Genomic DNA, 17,345 nt, shown 5'->3' with positions numbered 1-17,345 from the left:
GACGAGCGTGGGCGGCGGGGATGCGGGGGGCAGGCACGCACGCAGTGCGCTCCTACAGCCATGGGGCCTGTGGCTTTCAACAGCCTTTCACAGGGCTGGGACCCCAGGTGTTTAAGGATCATCGGAATAAACTCTACCAGCAATAGGCAGCTGTCTGCTTCCCTTTCTAAAAAGTCAGAGTTGATGCCACGTGCATTAGCTTACCAGGAATGGAAGGAGGGACGCGCCAGACCCACTGAGGCCAATTAGAAGTGAGCCCTCCGGACAAGTCAGTCCCCGACATGGCCCAGAGGAGATCCAGCACCTCCGGAGGTGCCTGGGGATCCCCAGTACCCGCCCATCTCTCCCAGTGTATCACAAGTTCACTGAATTCACAAGCACACACAACGGAATTCCATTTCTGATATGTCTGCTGAGAGCCAGCCCACCTCTCCCCTCCAAGGTGTGGTCAGCAGCCCTGGTCAGGACCCCCACAGCTCTGTCCCCATTCTTCCTATTACTATGTACTTAACTCTTGCCCTCAGTAGAAAAAAATAAGAGTCTATTTTGCATGCTTCTAGGCAAATAAACTTGAAAACCTGGATAGGTGAAATGGATAATTTTTTTTTTTTACAAAGTTTACCAAAACTGACTCCAGTAGAAATAGAAAATGTAAACATACTGATTCCCACAGACACAATCAAGAAAAGCCATCACAGAACCACCGCGCAAACACACACCGGGTCCAGGCGGCTCTGCAGGGGAATTCTATCACGCTTTTGGGCATTTGGTACTCCCACAATACACACACTGTTCCTGAGCACAGAGAAGGGAAGAAACTCAAACCTACAACATACCGAAAAGGAAACTACAGACGAGTTTCACTCATGAACACTGCTGAAAGAAATCCAACAGCAAACCACTGGAAACCAGGAGAGAGGCTTGGAACACACGGAAGCTCAGCACAGCCCTCAGAAGGAGCCACGCCTGCCAACACCTTGAGCTTGGACGTGGCTTACAGATGCACGCCCCCAACACCTGCTTTCATGTTTTTATGGTGTTCTCCCTGTGTCTGTGTGTCTCCAAATTTTCTCTTTTGTGAGGACACCGGTCATACAGGATTAGGGGCCCACCCTACTCCACTATGACCTCATCTTATTTTAATTAGTTCTGTCTGCAATCACCCTATTTCCAGATACACAGTGACCACGTGGGGTTGATATCAGGGATATTTCAACCTTAGGAAATCTATTGCTGTAAGTAAGCATGTTAATAGACCTTAGAAGAATTCATATTTTTCCATAGATGCTAAAAAGTCTATGACATAATTCAACTCCCATTCTGGATCAAAACTCTCAAGAGAATAGACAACAGTGCCTACCAGCTACAGGTGGAGGGGAATTACGTCTGCTACGTGCTCAAGCCCATAAAATGAGCATCTGACTTCCCCCAAATCCCGTAAGTGCTGTCACCAACTTCCGACCACGTCTGTTGCATGAGCAGTCCTTTTCCCTCCTTGTTCCTTTGCCAAGCTCACGCCCAGCGCTAAGGGAAACACTCCACATGCATCACCCATACACTGTCACCTGGGACAAAGCCCAACAGCCAGACGAGGGCTGGTGCTGGCGCTTGGGGAGCTCCATCATGCAGAAGCAGAGACTGCTATGAACAGCTGGGTGAGCCAGAGCCAGACCCACATCTGGAACAGCTCACTTTAGCCTCTCAAGGCTCACGACATCCCTTCTCTTCCTGAGCCATCACGTTTCTGTGCTGCCGACTTCCCAGCAAGGAGTCAGTATTTTACAGATTCCAGCATCCCTCCCCTCTCCTTAAGTGGGGCTGCAAGTAGTAACTTCTTTCCAAAGAGTACAGTTTGGAGAGGAGTGACTTTCTGGTGGAGGAACCTGACAAAAGCCACCTTAGCCAGGTGATCACAGCCAACATCAACAGTGAGAAATCATGCTGACAGTAGGCACCATTGACATAATGTGACGGAGATGTTCACTTTACCTCTGTGGTCTTCCTCCCCAAACCTACAGCCCTGTCTAACCATGAGAAAACATCAGAACACCAATGCAGGGACATTCTACAATGTACCTAACCATTGCTCCCCAAAACTGTCAAGCTCATTAAAAAAAAAAAACAAAAAACTAGGAGTCTGAATCTGAATAAAGTATGAACTTAGGTTCATAATAATGTATCATAATATTGGCTTATTAATTATAACTAATGTATCATACTAATGTCAGATGTTAATCATACGGGAACTGGGTGCTGGGTGTATGGGAACTCTGTGTACTATCTTTACAACTTTTCTGTAAATCTAAAACTATTTCAAAAAATAAAGTTTAGTTTAAAAAAATAGATTGTGGGGCCTTCATTGTGGTCATTTGGACACCCATCTGGCGGACACCAAGCACCACTTGCCAAGAAAAACTAGAAAAAGCACCTCCCATCAGATTTGGCTTGGAAACTATTTCCCCGGAAATCTACCCCCTGCAGGAAAAAAAAGTGAGTTGATTGTGAATCTGGGAGGGGTGTAAATATTAGTTCCCTGCAAAACATGACTTTCATCTTAATGAACAGAGAGACCACTGATGCTAGAGGGATCGTTTGCAGATTCTTAATTGTATCTTTTCAAAGCGAAGGATGGCCTCCAGATTGCAACTCGAGAAGACTGGCCTCTTTGGCTGCCTAATTATTTCCATCTCCAGCCAAAAACAGAATAATTACTAATTACCCTCTTCACTTGGTAACTGAGTCAAGGGCATCGCCAAAGTCAAAGGAAGCCCCTCACCTACGGTGGCCAGTGAAGACGCTGTAGAAGGAAAGTTCAAACTTCTCAGTCACCTGCCTGACACAGCATCTCTAGGCAACAGCAAACCCCCTGAGAGTCCGGAAAAGGCCTCCTACACACGCCAGCCAGCACAGCCCCTTCCTGCTCTCCCCACGCAGCCAAGCCCAAGTGCATCTGGAAGTTACCACTAGGCCTGCCTCTGAGGCTTCAATACACATTGCCTGGGTTGGGCTGTCAAAATCAGGAAGCCTGGTTGGGTTTTTTGTTTTTTTTCCAAGACAACCTGCTAACCAGAAAAATACAGAGAGGTTGGGTGTGCGACCTCCTTCTTCTGACCAAATCTCCTGTTAGACACGTGAAATGACGGCCCAGCCTGGGGAAATCCCCAGCCCCCAGCGCAGGGGGGATGTGAAGGCACAGACTGGCGGGTCTCTTAAGCAGGAGCAGCCAGCATCTTCCTGAATCCACAGGCCAGCTCTCCCCAGAGGCCCACAGCCACTGTGACTGTGGGGTAGGGGATCACTTAATAAAGCTCAGACTGAGCCATTTGGGGTGATTTGCAAACGCAAGGGCAGAACCGACGGAGGAAATGGGCCAACCACCTAACATGAAGTCAAACCACCCTCTGGTATTAGATACAGACAACCTCTTCCTTAGCGTCAGCACCAAGTCCCCAACAGCGCGGCTCACACGTGGTGGAGCCTGGAGCTGGGAGGATCAGCCTCACATGCCCTCCTTTCGCACCAGCCCCTCCCCACTAACTCCATTCTTGGGCTTCCTCACCTCCTCCCTCCCAAGGCAAACCAAGAGCTTCCGTTGCCCTCTGACGACGCAGGAACAGGCAAGAAGCCAGCTGAGACCCTGGCCACCTTTTGCTTTGGTACCAGTGACCCTCAGGGAGAAGTAACTGGAAGCCGGCGCCCTACCGGGCCGAGTGAGCCCAGCGCCCCCTAAAGGTGGCTGTGGTCCCCGGTGCCTTGCGCCCTCCCTCTCACCTGGGGAGAGGCACCCCCACTACAGGTCCCCCAGGAAGTGTGACATCTGGAGCAAAAGGGCGCCCTGTGCCCACTGCCCAGGCCCACGCCCCAGCCCAGGCTCAGGGGCCAGGCCAGGGGGAGCCTCCACCGACCTGGGATAGGATTCAAATAGTCATAATCGAAGAGGATGGAGAAGTCGAACTCGTCTTGGGGGCTGCCCCCAGGCTCGTGGCCCGGGGCGTCCCCGCCGTCGGGGTCGGGCTGCGGCTCCGGGGCATCCATGCCGCGCAAAGCGGCGGGAGGGTGGCGGGGCCGGGGGCGAGGGCAGGCTCGGCGTCTCCTGGGCCCCTCGCCGTGGGTGGCGAAGGTGGCAGGAAGCGGGGAGGAGAGGCGGGTCGAGCGGCGGGGTCGCTGTCTTCGTGGGGGCGCACGCCGGGTCCGGGGATGGCGAGCCTGGCGCAGCGGGTCCTGGACGCGCCCGGGGGAGCTGCGCGGCGGCGGCGGCGGCGGCGGCGGCGGCGCGAGCTTCCTGCTCGGGGAGGCACCTGTTGCAGCCCGGGGAGTGGGGAGGCGGAGACAGGGCGGCCGGGCCGGCGGGGGCGGGGCCGCCACCCGTGGACCCGAGAGGGAGGGAGGCAGCGGGGAAGGGAGGAGAGGCGGGCGGCCCCGGCTGGCCGGCGCCCGGGAGGAAGGAGGCCGCCCCCTGGCCCTGGCCCGCACCGGCCCGGCACCGAGCGAGCGTAGCCACCGGCCGGGGCCTCCGCCTTCCACCCTGCCCGCGGTGAGCGCTGCGCCCCTGCCGGACCCAGGATCTGCAGAAAGCCATACCACTTGTTTTGCCCTACGTGACCAGCTGATCTCAAGCGCCTTCCCCTTTTCTTCTCTAGGAGGGAAGGGATGCGCACCCACTCCCTTCTATCGCACACTTGTGTCTCCAGGTGTGCCCACAGCTGTGGCATGATTTTCACCTACATCAGTTACTTGCAATGCCCCTGCACTCAATTCCCCAGGACCTGGGAAAGAATCACAGATACTCTCAAAGCACAATCCTACCTCTTGGCCACCTGTCACGTGCCAGGTGCTGGGGACAGGCAGCAGGAACCAGACACTGTTGTCCTGGGAAATTCACGTTCTGGTGGGGGAAGAGTTATGAAGGAGATAAACAAGGGAAGGAAGATCATGCCCGCAGGGTGTCAGGAGAGAACGCGCCAGAGATAGAGGGTAAAGGCCGGGCTGGGGACGCTCTGCTCACTTCGGCGGTCAGGTAGAGCCTCTCAGGGACGGGGGCCTGACTGATGGGAAGATCTGGGGGAAGAGCGTTCTGACAGGGGGAACCAAAAGCAAGCAAAAACCAGGAGCTGTGTGTGTGGGAGACGAAACAAAGAGGGCGGTGCAGTGGGAGAGACTGGCAGGTTGCGAGTACACCTGGCTGCTTGTTAGAAACACAGATTCCCAGGCCCCTCACTGGAGCTTCTGACTCTGTAAGTCTGGAGCAGAGGCAGAGGAATGTGTATTTTTAAGCAAGCACCCAAGGTGAATGTTATGAACAGGCACATTTGGGGACCATTACATAAGAACCCGCTACTGCCCCCTCAAAAAACACTTTTGAGGGTCTCAGACCAAGTTAGCTAATGCCAGAAGACAGACCCACAGAGGTAGAAAAGGAGACGAGAACAGTGGTCTTCAACCCTCACAGCACATTCACCTGAGACACTTTTAAACTCCTGTGTCCGGGCTTCAATCCAAACCCACTGAACTAGAACGTCCAAAGGTGTTTGGGGGGATTTTTTTGCTTTTTGTTTTTCTAATGATCTCAGATGACTTTAAAGGGCAGCCAGTGTTGAGAATCACTGGACCAGAAAAGCAGGGGGGAGAGGTTCAGGGATTCCCTGAGAAGCACAGCGTGACCTCCGTCAGGGACTGACTCGCATCCTTCCCCACGTGCCAGAAGGACGGGGAAGGTGCACTCTTCAGAGGGAGCCAGCTCTGCTCCGTTAGAGGATTTGTGCAAAGCTACTGATCATAATTCACTCCACAGATCTTTCTCTGGCACCGCTACAGAGCTTAGGGATGCAGCCCTCAGCAGGAGAGTGTCTACGGCTCGTCGTGCTTGTACCCCCTTAGCACAGAGGCCGAGCAATGACTAGGGCTCTCCAAATGGCACTTAGACCAGAGGCGCTTAGCCCAAGCTACATATTAGACTCACCTGGAGAGCTGTTACAACCGTTCAAGTGGCTGGGCCCCAGGAGGGACCAGTTTTAATCAGAATGTTTGAGGCCTGGGCATCAGTATTATGTTAAAGCACCCCAGATGCTTCCAATGTGTGGCCGGGGTGGGAATCACCGGTTCAGACACAAACGCTATTCCAGGGGCCTGAGCCTGGCTCAAGACACATGAACTTTCAGAGTCTTTGGAAGCACTTTCTGGTTGTCAGAGCATAAACAAGTCCTCTTCTTTGTTTCCTAAGCATAAGCATAGCTATACGGGGTATACACAGATATACACAGCATCTTAGGGGTGCTTTAGATGGAGGAGGGTCCATAACCCAGGCTAGGGCACTTATACCCAAGTATTCAGAAGGAGATGGATGCTCTTGGGTCCCTAGGACAGCAGTCAAAATCCAAACCCTGAAATTTGGTCAAGGATAAAAACAAAAAACCAAAAAGCCTGCTCTTGTGCTCTAAAAGGAGAAAGGGTGGTGTCATCCTCATGAGCCCCTTCTCACCCCCCATCCATAATGATTAAATGCCTTTCATCTAGTGGACACCTATTGATTTTACCTGCCTGGAATCATTCTCCCCTTCTTCTGATAACAACACCCCAGTATGTTCCTTTGGGAACTACACTTGATACAATCTTGGTAAAATTAATAATCCAGCTGTCCCATACTCCCCTGGCAAAGTAGTGCACAAATGACCCAGGCTTGGCCAAAAAGAAAATTTTATCTCCACTAGGCTATGAGATCCACTAGTGCAAGGGTCATGATTGCCTCCTTCACAGCTTTCTATACAATGAATGTGTGGATGTGTGGTTGGATAAGTGGATGGATGGATGGATGGATGGATGGATGGATAAACGAGTTTGACTCTCCCTGTGAATATAAGATCCTTATATTTCTCTTTAAGAGCCCTCCTCCCTGAGGCTTACTCAGGCCACCCAATTGTTAGGGTAAGATCATAAATTCTTACCCCCAACCGACATCCTCTTGAGACACCTAATAATAAGATGAGATAATAAAGATAAAATAACTTTACAACTGATAAAGTGCTATAAGAGCTTCAGCCTTATGAAGAATGGTTCAGGACATTCTAAATAATACTGAGTGCCTGAGTTGTTCCTCTGAACAGTGGAGATATTTTTTCAAGTTTCTAGGATCTGGAATCTGCAGCAAATCAGAGTTCTTTAAAGGGAAGGGTTTCAGACTAGACCCTGACCCTTAAGAGAGTTTCTACTGGAGCAGTAGGAAGTGAGAGGCTTCTCTTTTCTTAAAGGCCACTTTGAAGAGTGGGAGCTTAGGCTGGGGGAAAGGCATAATTTCATTTCCAGAATAAATGATTTGTGCTGTTAGAAGCAAGGGCTAAGAGCAGACGCATGATCCTTCTGCATCCAGAGGCCACACCGGGGGTGGGGGTTGGGGGGGTGGAGGCCTTGGCAGTGCAGCTCTGTCAACCTTCCCTCTGCCCGGCCACTGACCTCCTTGCAGAGGCCCTAGCCTTTTACTCTCTCTCCAGGGTCTCCATCGAAAGTGCAACAGGAAGCTAGTGAGGCCAATGAGAGTTTGAAAACTCCTAGCACATGCTGGTACTGCCTGCCCCTGGCCCAGGAATGCAGCAGCTCCATTCAAAAGCATTTACCTTAATGTATACTTACAAACTGAGATGAGTGCCGTGAAAGAAAGAAGACGCCACAGAGCTTCTATCAAGGAAACCTGATGTGGACAGGGAATTCAGGGACAGCTTCCTTGCAGAGGTGATATTTAAGCTGAGACCAGAGGGTTGAGTAGAAGTTAGCTAGAGAATAGTGAGGGGAAGAACTAACAGCCAGATGGGACAGTGTGTGCAAAGGCCCTGAGGCAGGAGGAAGTATGGAGTATTGAAGGAACTGAAAAAAAAAAGACTGGAGTGGCAGGTGCTCAGGGATGGACAAAATGACAGTGTGAGGGAAAGCTAGGGATTTAGTGGGGGAATGATGAATTGGGGGAACAACAGCACAGTTTCAAACTTGACTTTCCCTGCAATCTATGATCAACATCATCTTTTAAAGCCTGAACAGGACTCTTCTGCTGTGAGAAAACTATTTTCCAGGAGGGGATTGTGGCCAAAGAATTTGTTGACATCAGCGGCCCCCGAGCAAGCATCAACAGTAAACCCCTAGGAAAGCAGGGATCTGCTAAACACTGGAACCCAGACCAAGCTGGGGCCGCAAGATGCCCCATTTGACAGCAGCAGAGGTCAGAGGTCTGCAGGAGCTCAGCCAAACCCATCCTGCAGCCGTATTATGCTTGGCCAGCCCTGCTATTTTTTTTTTAAACCCAAACTAACATTTTTAAATTGAGAGATTTCATATAAAAATCCAAATTTCCAGTCTCTCTCCCAAAACAGGAAGATCAAGCCACAGCTGGCCCATATTCCCAGGTGGACCTGTCTGCTGGAGCTGAGCAGAGGCTACCTCCTTCAGAGGATCCGGTAGCTTTTGGGTCCCTGCCGCCCCCACCCGGCTGCCCCCATCTGTCCCTGTGAACATGTGAGCCTGAGACCCTGGTCTCCAGGCTCTTGACTCCTTCTTCCTCGTCCCTGCTCACCTACTTTGTCCTGGTTTTGTTTGTCCTGTTCATTGCTGGCTTCATAGGACATTCCCCTCTGCCTTATGGAACTGGTATTTAACAGGAGAGCCGGGTCAGCACACTCACTGAGCCCTTAAACTGCCATCCTTGCCTGTAATTAAGCAGGAGATGCCGGCATCCCTCTGCCAGGGGAGCTTCATCTCCTACTGAATCAGAGCCTTAATGGCAGGGAGCAGAGGGATGGTTTGTTAGGGGCTGGAGCACTGGTTCATCTTTGCCCAACCCCACAACTACTTCTCAGCCATATGCTTTTCCCCTCTTTCCACTGTCACCTTTCTGTCACCCAGGCTGTCTCCCTAGATGACCGCACCCCTAGTATCGTGACTCCCATCCCCATCCTCTTTCCTGCTGTGGCCTTGCAGACTCCAACATCTGTGTCAATTTCATCATCTTTGAAGTCAGGGAGTGACGAGGACAAGCAAGCTGACTTCAGGGATTTCAAAGCCACCCTCCACCAGCCTCCCTTCGGCACGACCACGCCCCCGAGCACTTCCCACCTTCCCCACCCCATCAAAGCCCAGGATCAGCTCCTGCCCTCTGTCTCTTTCATTCTTCTGTCAGTGCAGTCACCAGACTTCAAAGAAACTTTTAGTTACTTTGCATGTAAATGACTTCACATGATTGTCTCTTTATCTGACTTCGCAAAAAAAAAAAAACTTTATCTGACTTTCACATGCAAATAAGGATGTCTTACATCTTGGATGCTCCCCATACCACCAGCTGGCGCCTTGCAATAGCAGATCTTCCATAAACACGTCTGAACTCATTGGTTGAATGACTTAAATTAGGTTATCCAGAAAAGATCCCAAAGACTTGGGAGCAAATAGATTTAGCCCAATCAGGAAGGACTCTCGAAGGTTAGTAGGCTGAAAAACGCAATAACTGGAATTTAAAACAACACAATAAGAGTTAAAATGGCAGCTAACAGGAAATGACCCCTTTATACACACTGAGACTCGATCTTTACATACATGTCGGACAGGATCTGTAGACCTCCGCGCCCACCATGTGTAACAATTATCATCATCCACTCTGTTCAGTTACAGAAACTAAGGCACAGAGTAGGTTGCGATGTTACTTTTGAAGTCACACATGCCACCACGGAAGTGGCTTTGTCCCATACCAGTCTGATACTCATTACTGAGTCACGCTGTTCCTGGGTTATTAGCTAAGGGTGGATGCACTAAGGGACATTTTTGGACCAAGATGAAACGCTGAGAAAAGTCTTATGACTCCCAGTGATCGCAGAGAGAGGAAGAGGAGCTGACATGAGGACTCCAGACTGGGCCAAGAGGACAACACATCTGAAGTGGTTTATATTATTCACAAAATTAATGGCATCTACCCTCGGGTGCCAAATACAGGGACCGGCCCTACAGAGGCCCAAGGCTCAAGGGAACACGGTCTGAGAACCAAAAAAGGAGAACACTCTATGGATAAGGAAGCACCAACTTCTCCCCACCTCCTCCTCCCTACGCTGGTTCCCACCACCGTCACCCCCCGCCTAGGCCACCACGGCAGCCTCCCACCTGCCTTCTAACTAAGCACACGCTCTTACCTGGCTGGAGGCTGTTCTCCACTTAACAGTCAGTATGGTCCTATGAAAAGATTAATGAGAGCACACCCTCTGCTGCTTCAGATTCTCCCAGTGCCTCCCCATTATCATGAGAATGAACTTCAAACTGCTCATGAGATCCTGCTGGACCCTGCCCTGGCTCGCTTGCGGGATCCCCTACCACACTCCCCCTGCCCTTTCTGTCCCAGCCACACTGGTCTTGCTGTTCACTGACTGTCCCAAGCACGTGTCTCACCTCAGGACCTTTGCACTCACTGTTCCTTCTGCCTGGGGTGCTTGTCCCCCAGACCCTGGACAGGCAGGCCCCTCACCATTCAGAGGTCGATGAATAAGACATGTCTTTAGAGAGGAAGGGACCATCCAGTGTGAATGGGCAACCCCTACTATTGCGGGTTGAACACGTCCCTCCTCTAAAATATGTTCAAGTCCTCACCTCAGGTGCCTGTGAGCGTGATCTCACGTGGACACCGGGCCTTTGCAGATGTGATCAAGTTAAGCTGCGGTTACTAGAGCTAAGGGCTCTAATCTAACGACTGGTGTCCTTACAAGAGGAGGAGAGAACACACGTACACACAGGAAGAAGACCGAGGTAGAGACTCAAGGGATGTGTCCACAAGCCAAGGAGCGCCAAGTCTCGCCAGGAGCCACCAAAAGCTAAAACAGCCAAGCAAGGACCCTGCCCTAGAGCCGAGAGGCCGTGGCCCTGCCGAAACCTTGGTTTCACACGTTTAGTCTATGAAACTGCGAGAGGAGAGATCACAGTTGTTTTCAGCCACCCAGTTTGTGGTAATCGTGATGGCAGCCACAGGAAACCAGTACACCCACGCACCACGCATACGCTCACACTCACTCATGCTCACACACTCACACGTCTACACCCGTCATTCGTAACCCTCTTCTCCTACTGTGGTCTCCAGCGTTGAGCTCCGGTCTAGATTTTCTTGGATACTCCCAGTGTGCCGGCTCAGAGTTTGCCTCGTGAGAGCAGATGCTGCCGGTCTTGTTCACTTATTCCTGGCGTCTTGGAGGGTAACTGGCACGTAGTAGATGCTCTTACAATGTTGATAAAAATGAATTAAACGGTCAAGGGGCTTCTAAGAGGACATGGAAATGAGCTGGGCCTTGAAGAAAGATGTGAAAAACAGGAGCAGGGACCCCAGGTGTAAAGACTGGCACAGCCAAGGCGGGGGAGGGGGACTGAACAGCAGGTGCCACAGAGCAAGGGAACAAGGACAGGCACGGGCTGCCGACAGCAGTGGCGGTGCTGGGAGGGAAGTGTTGGAGCATCAGGCCAAAGAAGCCCCCAGTTGGGTCTCGGCTACTGAGAGAGGCTTTGAGGAAATGCGCCTCTGGGCAGGTCTGCTGCACTGGAGAGAACCGGAAAGGGAGGGAATGGGGTTCCCAGAAGCCGCGAGTGGCCCAGAGAGGCAATGTGGAAGGCAGGAGAACCCCCACGGCAAGCTCTAAGGGAGGCAGGAGAGAGAGGACCAGGTAGCTCTTAAATGGCGAGCTTCTGGCACCGGCTCTGTCCTCTCAAGGCCTTGTCCACTCACTGTCTTGGTTTCCTCCTCTAAACAGGAGGATCACACCCAGTTCCAACCTCTCAGGTCATTTCGTGAGACTCCACTGAGATCATATCTGTGCAAAGTGCAGGGCCCTACGGTACGTGTCCAGTCTGGAAGACAGATCGCCTTCTTGCTAAGATTATTCAGCCTAACAGGGAGCATCATGGTGGAATGGGATTGGTACCGGCTTCGCAATTCGTGATGGGAGGGGGCGGCTACCCCTCCCTGTGCAAGATGGGGTCATACCTGGCTGGTTGAGGACAGACAAGGTGGAGAGCCATGGGGATGCTGCCCGGCAGATAGGTGGCACTCAGTAAGTGGTGGCAGCTGTCATGGTCATCGTTGTTGGCTCTTGTTGTTGGCTCTTGTTGTTGTTGTTGTTGTTGTTGTTGTTGTTGTTGTTGTTGTTGTTGTTGTTGTTGGGGGCTGACTCATCCTGACAACAGTGTGAAAGAGTATGCCTGCTGGGTGACTCGGGAGGAAGCCTGCTTAAGTCACAAGCCCTTCGTGGGAAAATGTGGAAGTCAAAACCACCGTCACTGTCAAAAGGAGGCAGGCGTGTGTGAGCCAGAAAGATGACACAGCACTTCAGAGTTCTAGCCTTAATTCTGTGCCCTTAACAGGTAGCATCACCCCTACTGTGCATCATTCATTCATTCATTCCTCCATCCATTTAACAAAAAAAGTACTGAGCATCTATTAAGGACCAGGCACTGTTTCAGGCACTGGGCCACAGAGGGGAAAAAGACAGTGGTGGTTTCTGATTCCTGGAGTTCAGGTCTGGAGGAGGACATGGACATGGCGTGGACCATGACCACGAGTGTGATGAGCACCAGAGAAGGGGAGGAGGCGGCACAGGGGGGTGGCCCAGGAGCCCAGAGGCCTCCAACCCGGTCTGGGTAGTCAGAGTCTCAAATTCCTGTTCTAGCAAAGGAACAAAAATAGGTACCTGCCTGGCTTCTCCCAGGTAAGGTGTGAAATCCTCAGTCACTGACTTGCACAGTAAGTGAGAGCTAACCGTTGAGAATATGTGTGGAGAAGGACTTGGTAATTGGTTGGTTTTTCAGGTTGGAATTTTGGGGGAGGGGGGAAAGGAGGCAATACTGAATTAACAAATTGTACAGTAATAATGACAGCAATTATTAATTAAGTGGGTACTTTAAGCAAGTTCATATCGTTCATTAAAAAATTAAAACCCTCCATAGATTGGTAAATGATTGATGTCATCCCCCACAAGAGCCTCTGCTGCTTGGGACCCTCCCTTCAGTTCAGCAAATAAAGGGTTAAAGGCTGGCCCAGCAGGGGAGTCCCTTGGGACCCTGCTTCTGCTGTTCTGATTGGCTGATACTCAACTGTTAAATATATTAAGCGTTACTCTGAACAGTATTACCGTCACTTTTTGATACATGGGGAAACTGAGGCACAGGAGAGTGAATCTGCTTGCACGAGGTTGTGCAACCAGCAAGTAAAAGAGCCAAGAGTTGACCCTCTCACTCAGATCTCAAGCTGTTGGCCCTGGGGGCAGACATGTCGCCTGGGACCTGCTGGAGATTCACGGAAGCGGGAGACTTGGCCCTGTCCTCAGAGGACTTACAATCCAGGGAAGGGAAGCTCTTCATAAGAGCAGTCGGAGGAACATCTGGGGAAAAGAGTGATTCTCTCTGAAGTTCTGGGAAGAGAAGGAGAGACCAGGCGGTCTTGCTGGAGGAGGAGCCATTGGGGTAGCAAGGGAGGGGCTCAGCCAGGAGGGGACCTGGGAGGGGTCTCTGTTGTGTGGATAGAAAGCTCCTGGGGATGTTTCCTGCCCTAGAGGAAGTGGAAACACTGTGCTTTTGTTTTCCTGAGAAGGCAAGGATCCCTCCCTGGCTCGCTCAGGACGGATCAGCTGCTGCCTCAGTTTCCCCATCTCTAACAATGATGTTTGTACCCTCCACATCCTCCCACACTTCTCTTTTTCTCCTCCTGGGTTTGTCAAGGAACAACGTAGTGTTGGCAGAAGAGCCCAGGACCGGGTTCTGGTCTGCCTCAGTTTCCTCATCTGTCAAATGGTGTGATAGAAAATTATGATAATATGAGTAAGTTCCAGGGACAGCAGAGCATACGGTCAAGAGCCTGGGTTCAAATTACAGCCTCCACCACTTCCCTGCTGGGTGGCACTGGGCCAGTACCGCCCCTCTCTGTGCCTCACTCCCCTCCTCCATGAAGGAGACAGTGATTATAGCGCATACCCTGTACAGTGGCCCTGATGATGAAAAGACTTAATACTTGTAAAACACCCAGCCCTGCCGCTCCCAGTCAGTGCTCATCGTCTGTCCCAGCCCCATGGCACCGGAGCAGAGGCCTCACCGTGGGCCAGGCGTTGTGCTACCAACTTACAGTATGACTCTGGGCGAAGCTGGCTCTCATCGTCCTCAACTGTCGCATCCAGTGTGTGCTAACTGCATGTTAAGCACAGAGGGAAGCGCTTTATATGCGTGACTTCATACAAGGCTCGTGACACCCCTGTGAGGTCCGCACTATCATTATTTCCTTTTGCAGATGATGAAATGGAAGCTTCACACGCCATAATCTTGGCCCAACCTGTGTCACTGAGAAGCTCTAATAAGTTAAAAAAAAGTACCTTGGGAGGTTTAAAGTCCTGCATCTCTTCAAAGAATGTTTGCTGTGAAATCCAGTTTCTACATCATCGTAAGTTACTGTTTTGTATCTTTTAATAGGAATTGCAGCTAATGTTTCTCCAGGATTGACTAGAAGCACATCAGCATTTTAGATGCACTCTCTGTGTGCTACCTCACTGACTCTCACAGCCAGGGAGACATCATTATTGGCTCCATTTTACAGATGTGGAAACTGAGGCACAGAGAGGTGAAGTCACTTACCCAAGATCACACAGCTGCAATGCAGCCAGGCAGAAATTCTACCCCAGGGAGAAGGCAGGGAGTTTGGGTCTGGGAGTGAGCAGAGATCACCCTGGGTTTGTTTATTCCTGAAATACTTTCCATCACCCCACTTCAGATAAAACCGAACACACCTCTTTTCCCAGGGCCTCGACCCAAAACTGCACAGCAAGGTCAGTATTTTCTTACCATGCAAATATTTCTATTCGCTATTTAATGACCCCACCCATCGGCATGCACCCTTCAGATCTGTCTGTCCCTAGGCTCATGGTAGGGCTGGAGTTCAAAGGGACATTCAGTTCCCCTCAGGAGACCCCGATGCAGGGCACAGTTGAAGCGCCTCTCATGCCAGCTGCCTTTGATGCCTGGAATTGCATTCTCTGTGCCCAGTGGCTCTGGCATGCCAAGTGTCGTTTGCCGGGAACAATGTGGTGCCCTGTCTCCCACATGTGTACACACACACTGGCACGCACATACTCGCAATCCCTGCACACATGAGCGTGGGCTGGGGAGGCTAGGCGATGCACATGCACACACAAAATACACAGACTCCAAACCTTGAGCGAGTTGACGTTCATAAACCCGGAGCAGAGGTGTTGCAGCCTCAACGACATGCGAGGCTTCTGCTAGATCACACAGTAAAACAGAAGCCCAGTTTCTCTTCCAAGCACTCTTGTCTCTTTTTCCAAATAGAGCTAAACTTGGCATTAGTCTGTGCCCCCACCCCCACATCATAACATCAAACACTGTGTTGCAGTATATATGACAGTAAAAACTCATTCGCGTCCTTAATATATCTGTTGCCTGTCTCAAAGCATCATTTTTACAGATGATGCAATATTAGTAATATTTTTTGGCCATTATGTCATAGGCTTGACCACTAGCAGAGGACAGGATAAACTGGTACCAGTTAAAACATTCAAAGTGCTGGCCGGGTCCTGCTTTCAAAAGTGCAACTCAGCTAAAAATACGTGTCACTGAGGTCCGCTGTGGGAAAGCACACCATTTACCTAACCCGAGGCATTTGGCCCCACTCCGGTTTTCAAAAAAGAAAGAAAGAAAGAAAAACTCTCAGGTTTATTTACTGAAATTGTCATTTCTTCCCCCCTAGAACTTTAATCAGCCACGCAGAGCACAAAACCTACATTCAGCTCTGATTTTATGACACGAGGCTAACTCCTCCTACGCATATTTATTCCATTTAACTCTTGCAGCCCTGCCCTCTGGGCAGTGCCCCCCGCTATTCGCAGGTCTGGCCTCTGAAAAACACATCACATAGCCCGGTATCCACCTTTAAAGCCCGATTCATTAACGTACAGCCGACACCCCTCCACAATCCCAACCAGATGGGATATTTTCATATCATATTCGTGTATGTTAAGCCCCTCCCATAAGATCCAAGTAGCATGATTCCAGGGCTAACTCCAAGAGGAGGGAAAAAGAGACAGAAACACAAAAAGTAGAGTGTAATCAGATCGCAAAACAAACTGATGGTACATTGCACTTTAAAGGGGGAGCTGGAGGACTGTATCCATCAGGCACATCAAAAAGGGGAAAGAGAATTGTTTAAATGTCCCAGAGCATCTGTTGCTGTAACTGTTAAAAAGCAAAGTCTTCATTACTAGACTTACTAGATAGTAAAATGCCAAGTCTGTTCTCCTAAAAGAAAAAAAAAAAAAAAGCTACATGATGATGGTAAGAATGTAATAATAATAATACAGCTGACTGGCATCTGCTGTCAAAAGCCGAGCGCGGAAATGGTTAAGCAGCCCGCGGTTAGTAGCGAGAATCCCTCCCGGTGTCCCATGGAGGGGACAATCCTTGTGACAGACTGGCCTGGGGAATCCCGCCTGGGGACACTTCACTGCCCCCGCGTGATGCGGTCTGAAGTCGGCTCCCCCGTCTCCCCTCCTTGGCCAGGGCGAGGGCGCCTCTCCTCCCGGCCCGCCACGCTACCTGTGCGCCCTGGGAAACCGGAGTCCCCGGGCCTCCCCACGACCTCAGCCAGGAGCTGAAAGCCCTGCCCGGGAAAAGAGCAGAAGGGAAAGGGCTGGGAGGCGGGAGGAGGAAGCGGCCGGAATAGAGGGCGAGTCAGTTACCTTGGTCCACAGACCCCATGATGCGGAGGGGATGGCAGTGCCCCAGTCTGAACGCAGCCTCTCTCTGCATCTGGAGGGGATGGGGGCTTGGCGCGCGGGGTGAGAGGGGTCTGTTTGGGTAGACCAGGAGCCAAGGGGGCGCCGTCCTCTCTAAAGCATGCTCGCGGGGCTGCCCTGGCCGAGGAGCCTGTGAGCGGCCCGGGAGCTGCGCGCCGCCCGCCTCCCGGCTCCCGGCTCCCGGCACGGCGGAGTCGGCGCGGCTCGGCGCTCGGGCTTACTCGAGAGGGAACGCGACTTCCTTCCCCGCGCTCCGTGTTTATAGGCTTTCAATGCAGTAAAATAACGGGATTCCCTCACTGTTTCCTCCTGTTTATCCAGCGCCATGGAAACCACTGGATCCCGTCCATCTCCAAAACTAAGGGCTTTCCTGCAAACTTCACACTCAGGAATCCATGACGTCGCCTCCTCCGCGGCCAGCCAGCTCCGTGGCTCCCTCGGCCGCCAGCACAAGTCCCTGATTGTTCGGGAGAAAAGTCAGGGAGAGGGAGCGATGCGGGCGACGGCGAGGAGAAGGGGGTGGGGGCGTGGGAGTGTCCAAGTCGGCCTTGCAGG

General features: G+C 51.5%; 1 protein-coding gene across 5 annotated transcripts in view; it reads right to left on the bottom strand.

The window, feature by feature from the left end:
* NFATC2 (nuclear factor of activated T cells 2) overlaps nucleotides 1-16,890 on the bottom strand; it is a 146,164-nt gene extending 129,274 nt beyond the window's left edge. The window contains exon 1 of one of the 5 annotated variants that reach the window (XM_031433614.2): nucleotides 16,734-16,890. In XM_031433614.2, the coding sequence (XP_031289474.1) occupies nucleotides 16,734-16,803 (70 nt within the window). In that variant the 5' untranslated portion in view covers nucleotides 16,804-16,890. Of the gene's footprint in view, nucleotides 1-3,905; nucleotides 4,283-16,733 lie in introns of those variants that run through there. The other 4 variants (XM_010998844.3, XM_031433613.2, XM_031433612.2 and 1 more) reach the window with 4 other exon arrangements.
* Nucleotides 16,891-17,345: the final 455 nt, after the last annotated feature.

The sequence above is a fragment of the Camelus dromedarius genome, chromosome 18 (genome assembly GCF_036321535.1).
Source record: "Camelus dromedarius isolate mCamDro1 chromosome 18, mCamDro1.pat, whole genome shotgun sequence".
Lineage (NCBI taxonomy): Eukaryota > Metazoa > Chordata > Mammalia > Artiodactyla > Camelidae > Camelus > Camelus dromedarius.
The sequence above is the reverse complement of the archived record's forward strand: the minus strand, read 5'-3'. Positions and strand labels throughout refer to the sequence as shown.